This window comes from Gambusia affinis, linkage group LG13 (genome assembly GCF_019740435.1).
Source record: "Gambusia affinis linkage group LG13, SWU_Gaff_1.0, whole genome shotgun sequence".
Lineage (NCBI taxonomy): Eukaryota > Metazoa > Chordata > Actinopteri > Cyprinodontiformes > Poeciliidae > Gambusia > Gambusia affinis.
In genome coordinates, this window is record NC_057880.1 from 4,179,834 (window position 1) to 4,187,422 (window position 7,589).

At 37.5% G+C, this 7,589-nt stretch overlaps 1 protein-coding gene across 1 annotated transcript in view; it reads left to right on the forward strand.

The window, feature by feature from the left end:
- Nucleotides 1–7,589, forward strand: part of shtn1 (shootin 1) — a 29,039-nt gene extending 21,450 nt beyond the window's left edge. The window contains exons 11-15 of the mRNA XM_044136719.1: nucleotides 161–272; nucleotides 597–679; nucleotides 3,976–4,076; nucleotides 5,576–5,626; nucleotides 5,934–7,589. Coding sequence (XP_043992654.1) covers nucleotides 161–272; nucleotides 597–679; nucleotides 3,976–4,076; nucleotides 5,576–5,626; nucleotides 5,934–6,044 — 458 coding nt within the window. The 3' untranslated portion in view covers nucleotides 6,045–7,589. The remainder of the gene's footprint in view (nucleotides 1–160; nucleotides 273–596; nucleotides 680–3,975; nucleotides 4,077–5,575; nucleotides 5,627–5,933) is intronic.

Sequence of the window (7,589 nt, forward strand, 5' to 3'; positions counted from 1 at the left end):
AATGAAGAGAAAATTAACTCCTCCCGTCTGTGTTGCAGAAAAATCCTTAAGTTTTCCAAAGATCCAGTTTTAGTTAAAAATGGGACTATCTTCATTCCCTTGTTCCTACACTTGAAGCTGCTCCTAAATATTTTGTGTAATTCTGTGTTTGATTGGCCAGTTGAGCAACTTCAAAAGAAGCTGAACGCTGCCACCAACCCTCCCCCAGCACCTCCACCTCCACCTCCACCCTTGCCTCCTGCGGCCCCAGAGTCGACCTCAAACCCTCTCAGGTTAAAATTTTTTATTTTTTTTTCTGAACATCTGCATTTGAGCACTTGTTGAGGAATCCACTTATATAATGTAAAAACTGCAATGAAATGTTTTCATAGAAACATAATAAAAAATTAAAACTTCTAGATTAGGTCATTTTACATGATTCTAGATCTGAGAATCTAGAATGGAACCACTTTGTTTCAGTGCAAATGAAACAAACATGTCTTTCTAGGGCATTTTGAATGAAAAAAAAAAAAAAAAAAAAAAAAAAAAAAAAAATCTGCTCTAATACAAATATTGCATTTTTATTCTAAGATTTTTGCGTTATTTTTCCTCTACAGCTCATTGCTGTCACTGATTCGAAAGAGAAGGAACGTCAGCCATGACATCCCGTTGGTGGACCAGGACTCGGCCACGCCTGCAGGTACACACCGAACGTCCACACACCGCCTGCTTCATTTTATGTCACAAGGTCAACACAATGTGATTGTCTTAAACCAGACATGTGCTCTGATTCAGTAAAACCCACCTAACTACATTATTATTTTGAAAATCATCTCTACAGCGTCGCTACAAAGTATTCACTTTGTAAAAAAGTGAAAAAGGTTTCTACATAATAATGGCAATTAAATAAAAAAATTCACAAAAATGAACAGATTGCCGTAATGTTAAACCACCTATAAAAGAAACTGGAAGAGATGGCGACAACTAGTGGTGATGGTCACACAATGAGTTGAGAGCAGCGAGTGTGTCTCAAATTATTGCAGCCTACGTTTTGCTGGTTCTGGAAGGTCCATTCCTGGCTGACCACTACAGCAGGAAGACTAAAGTACATTCCAACCAATCCAAGAAAAGGTTATTGAAAGGTATAAGTCAGGGGATGGACACAACAACATCTGAGCACTTAGTATCTCTTGTAGTTTAGTGAAATCCATCAAGATATTGAAGGAATATGTCTCAAGGGCAAGTGGAAGAAAGTTGATATGTTGGGAAACAAAATGGAAGTTTTGGCCATCAGACAAAACGTCTATGTCAAACTCTACACATCACCAAAAACACACCGTCCCACCTGTGAGCCATGGTAGCAATAATAATAGGAAAACATCCCATAGTATTAGTGTAACATCCAGGGGGGTGAATACTTTTTGTATTTGCTTGATTAAAAAGGAAATGCTTGTTTTACTATTTGCATGGGAACATATCCTCGTTCACACCTTTGTTATGTCCCACATTTAGTGGTTTTAATTCTTAAACTCAGTGATTACAGCTATTCTTAAGAAAGTCCACACGCTATAACATGAACGTCTCGGGACCCAGCGGCAAAATGGTCAAATAGTTTTATACCGCAATCAAATTTTCAAAAGCTGGTGGAAAATGCATACGTGTGACTTTCTGAATTTGATTAACAGGTTAACATTTCAACATTGAAAATATTTACAGTTCTCTTTGTCCCTTTGTCTTTTTGTTTTCAGATCTCTGCCTTTCCGAACAAAATGAACTGTCTGTTCCTCTGTGCCATTCAGTTTGTAGTGGGGTTCATAAAACAACATCTTATGACGCATTTTCCTTTTTTTTTTGCCTTCTTTTAAAACCACTGATACTCTTTCAGCTGCTCTATGATTAACCAGAATTCCACTTCCTGTTCAAAGGTTTATTACTCAAATTAAGTTCTCGGTTTTTCCCTGGATTGTATTCTGTTCAGCATAACTGGTTTAAATACTTTTAAGTTGTTTTTCATCTTACACCCGCTCTATGAAAATGAAAGTTTCTTACTAGGACAAAATGTGTCATTTAAAAAAAGGATTACGATGCCATCCTTCTCAAAATCTGCATGTTTGACCTCCTCAGTTAACATTTTAAATTCTTTAATTTGTGAATTTAAATTGAAGCCTTGACTTGTCGAAGCAGGTGAGTCGTCCATGTTGACTGAACAGATTGAGCTGAGTCCTCATTCTGTCCAATAGCGATCAAAAATGTGAGGTCTCAACTGAGCACCACGCACACAGTATTTTAAAATTACATACGAGATTGAATAGGCACCAACCAAGGATCTTCTGCTCTGACTCCTGAATAATGGTCTCATTTTAAGCACTGAAGGAAAAATATTTTTGCTATTACTTTAACGCAAAATTGTTTTTGTGACATTTTTAAAAAGACATCTCTGGAACAAATGTTCGATTGTGAGCGCCGCTGAATGTTCCATTTTAGAAAATTAAATATTAACATACTTTTTTTTTTGTGAATGGGCAGAGTTTTTGGCTGAAGTAAATTATTTGTTCTCGTCTCTTTCAGCCTCTCCTTGAAAAACTTTTGTATGGAAAATTGCATATTCGCGTGTGCTTTCATATGGAGAGCCATTCTTGTCTAAGTTTGCTAAGCTCAGGCATTCCCATTTAACAGACTCTGAACTGTGATTACTGCTAAATCAGTTGTCATGGCAACACTTATAAAACTTCCCATGATTGCAGCTGAGCTCAACATCAAAATAATTATGTTACAAATGGCCAAAAAGATGCAAGATTACACTCTAGACCTTGTTGAAAACTTAATGAAAAGTTCTAACACTGCTAATTTCTTTTAGAAAAAAAGAAAACTTTCAATCTATGGTCCTTTAGTCATGTTCAATAAATTTCAACATTCATGAAAAGCTCAATTATTTCAGTATCTTCATTTCCTAAGTGACACACAATATATAGATTAATCACACGAAGTCTGATGTTTTCAATTCTTTTTTTCATTATTATAATGATTTTCATCTTACAGCAAATGAGAAGACAACATTGAAAATCAGTATATAACATCAGTATAATAAAAAATATTTTTCTTAATCCAGCCATGTTAGCTTAAGTAAAAGTATGTTTAACACCTGACTGCTTGATGGTTGGATTGTTTTTTTATAAAAGATACTTTTAACTTGACAAACGAGCCTCATCATAAAGTTTATTTTAATATATTTTATAGACTGTATAGATAGGGACATGGTAAATATCAACACTTCCAACAGCACATCTACACATGTTTTACAAGGTCACATCAGGATCATATCAAGGTCACATCAGGATCATATCAAGGTCACATCAGGATCATATCAAGGTCACATCAGGATCATATCAAGGTCACATCAGGGCAGATGTGGCCCTGGTGTAACCTTGACCAGGGTTACATCAAGGCCACCTCAGTTCCTCCACCAACTCTCCGATCAATTCTTCATGTTGCCACAAGATGCTCCCATCAGTGAGCGTCGGTTTTGAGTTCAGTCCGGCTCAGGTCCTGGTGAGAGGCATTCAGAATTTCACAGAATCCCACTTGCTGTTTAGTGACGAAGGATTAGTAAAGTGCAGTTCTGCTGCTGCATTTCAAATGTCTGGGCCGAGCTGCAAAGATCTGTGAGGTAATTCTAACAAACGCTAAAGAAAATGTATGTGAACTTCAAATAATGCAATGCAGTTTTTTTTTTTATTTATTTAAATCCTGATTGACCTAAAGAGGGAAATGTTAGTGTGACTTAATGCCAAACAATGTGGAGAGAACATTGTGGTTCCTCTTTCTTTGGGGCGTTCTGAAGATCATGTTATATTTATATCTTTCTAGTTATGTTCATTATTAACACTAACTCTATTGTAATTTCCATGTCCATATATTCAGTAAAGCTACACATTTGCAAAGTTTAATGCTGCTGGTAGTGAAATGTGACTCCTGTGTTCCTCTCTCACTGCAAAGCAGATATCCGGCACCAGACTGTGGAGGAAATGATGCAGAGAATTAAAAAAGGAGTTCAACTTCGACCAGTGAAACAGTCACCAAACAGAAGTGAACCAAAGGTAACAACAGCCTGTGGTCCATTGTCTTTATATTTACATTTTAAAATCCATTTGGATCTGTTTTCAGTTGCAACTCCATGATGAAGCACCTAAATTCAGAAACTGATACAGGAAGTGATAAAAATATAACAATTATTTCCCAAGCTAATAACAAGAGTCAAAAGTAGAAGCTTTACATCCAATCTGGTTTAGGTATCAACCATTTAGTTTAGGATGCACCCAAATGTGCATTCGGTCAAGGTCAGAGATGGACCAAACAGCATTATCTCGTCCCAGATTGGCACGTAATGTGCTTGTTTGTTGAAACGGACCAGGTAAACTGTCTCCAGCAAGAATTTATAGACACTGATGAGCCGGAAAAGGGCAGAGTGTTTTCTCCGGGTCAGGGAGGAGTTGAAGTATCTCAGGACCTTGTTCACGAATGAGGGAAAAATGGAGCGGGAGATTGACAGAGAGAATGGCGCAGTGTCTGCAGTGAAGTGGACACTGTACCGGTCTGTCATGGTGGAGAGAGTGTTGAGTCAAAAAGCAAAACCCTCATCATTTCTACAGGATCATGGAGAAATTCATGGACAGTCTTCTGGGCTCTGAAATAATGGGTACGCTGGAAATTTATGTCATTGGGATTTTCAGTGTTTTATCTTTCAGTCAGCTTAAACAGAGTTTTACAACTGAAAAACATTTAAAAATCAGATGCATGACACTTTCTACGACGCCGTTAAATATGGCACTTTCAAACAAGTCGCGGCTCTGACTTTCATTCAGATGACGAAGCACAAATTTATTTCAGAGCAACAAGATGTGTCTGCTATTCTGTCTTTACGCTCAAAATATAGATTTTTTTTTTCTTTCACGCTAAAACTGACTTCATATTGGTCGGGAGTTTGAAGAACAACAGTACCAAATGCAGAGTACATTAAACACTAAACACGGACAAGGAAAACGGAGCATTATGATTGGAACAGAAAATGTGTCTTTGCTGCTAAAATCACTGAAGTATACCAGCTGCAGATACTAAGTGTTCCAAAGCCTGCTTTTTTTTTTCTTTTTTTTTTTTTTGCGCGTCCATGCGTGTGTGTGTGTGTGTCTCCATGTGCGTTGAGCATACAGTATATTGTTCAGTGCTCTCAAATCCATCAGTGTTCGGGATTATCTAAGAGCTTCTTGTTTTGTTAAAACATGACGTACGGTCAGGACTTCTTTCAGGCTCCTTGTTCCTCCTTAACGACTCTGTCAAATTAGATAGCATTAGGGGCTGCTCTGCAAGGTCATTATAAATAATGAGGATGGAAAAATTGTCATGACTCAAAATGCTTATGTGTTAACACATTTGCTTCTTGTAGAAAGCATACGTCTTCATGCTTGAGTACAATGTTGTATCTTTGTGGTGAGAGAAGCAATTTATTCTTTAAGTGCTGAATGAGGTAAAATAAGCATAATGTGTCAGGCCGCTGTTTATTTACCAAACCCATTTTCTCCTCCTATTTTCCTTTTATCAGATGGAGAGGCTGCCCTCTAATTCTGCCATTCAAGAACTTAAAGGAATCATGGTAATGGGACTTTGAAGCCGTGTTTTACTAGTTAAACTTCCCCTTTTTTTCCCCTTCTGTGTTATGGAAATCTTTACTTTAGCATCTATATCTAGAAAGGTAGTCAAAAACAGTCAAAGTAGAAAGCACAAATCATTCATTCGATTGAGGTAATTAACTGGTTGGATATACATACATAACTAAATATCTGAAATTTTCTTTTAGTTGAGAAGTCACAGTAAAACAAATTCAAGAATCACATTTATTTGTATATGATATCTGCAGTTATTTCCCTTATGTGTCCCACATGATTTCTTGACCTGTCCAGGAGAATTTCAACAAAACGCGCCCTCAGCCCAAAGCTGTGTCACCATCACCAGGCCAGGACGAAGAGCTGCAGAGGATTCTTCTAAGAAGGCGGGACATCCTGAAGTCCTAACAAAACGCCACAAGCCATTCTCCTTATCATTTACATTATGAAATGCTTCTACCGTTATAAGTTATTGGATTCATCCCGAAGTGTAATGTTTAGGTTTAGGTCAAGAAAGCTTTCAGCCATCCTCAGTGGATAAGAGTCATGTAGTACAGAGTGATCCCTTTGGTTACGTTCACACTGCAGCCTTAAGTGACCCAATTCCAATTTTTTGGGAATTTTCACACTTTCAAATATATGGGACTTTTATGTGTTCTCCAGTGTGAACGGGCAAACGACCTGAAAGTGTCATGCACGCGCAGTAGAGGGCGCAGTAACGTCACACATAGAGCGCGTGCTCAGTGTTTTGCCAACAGCCATAAAGAAGAAGTGCTCAGTGTTTGCGGAAGTAAACATGGATGCTGTCAGTGGAGCGAATATTAACAACTTAACATTACCATAACTTAACATGTTATGATTGACTATCATGTCAACTATGACACGATAGTCCGTCATTGTTGTTGTTGTTTTTCTAACCGCTTGCGCGTATCAGGACGCAGAATAGTGACGTTTGTCGAGTATCTGACGTTCAAGTCGGATGAATGCGACCTGGACATTAGGTGACGTTTGAATCGGATACGTATCGGATATCCGGGTCGTATTCGAAAAAAAATCCGACTTGTGTTGTTCAGACTGTCATGAAAAGATCAGATACAGGTCACATAACGTAAAAAATAAATAAATTAAATTAAATAAAAATCGGAATTGGGTCATTTCAGGCTGCAGCCTTTGACTCAACAAACTTATTTTACTTTCTGAAGAAAATTTAAGTCAATATTTTGCATAGGTTTGGGTTTGGTTTTCTTTTCAGAGTTTGTCCCCGTTTCGTTCTGTGAGAGTGAAACATTATGATTTCCTGTGGTTGCATGTGGAAGACAGTAGATCACTTTTAGAGAACAAATGACCCATAAAGATAGATTCTAAGAATCCCTGATATACTTTACATGTAAAAAGATCTCCATACATAAAAGAGGGAAAATAGAAACTGTTTGGGTACATTTGAACTAAATTAAATAACATTTATTGTGCTATTGATTTGTTTTGAGAGTCTTTGTTCGGTCAAATGAAAGTTGCAACATTTGACTGGATGCAACATCACTTTTTCAAGGCTTATTAAACTCTTTTTTCGATCAGTCCACTTTTGTTTGCTACTTGTTGAATAAGGTTGTGAATGTATAGCCTTGACCTTATTTCAATGTAAATTGTTTCAGTTTAGCTGGGGTTGGGCCTGGCAGTCAGTGGGATGCTACGAGTCATAGAGGATGTCATTCCCGCTTTCTAGGGAATTGTGCTTTTGGGACGGCAAACACTCAGCAGGGTTTTTTATCTGGTGACTTTTAAATATTTAAGTGTCAAAAACCCTTCATCACCCTGTATCAGTAGCCAAACCACACATGTTTACAACCATCTCCAACTGAAAGGCTTGTTAAGCAGCAACTTTGACTGATAGTGCCTTTGCCTGATTTTATTGACGTAAAAATAATATCTTGTTATTAAAATCAGTAGCATACA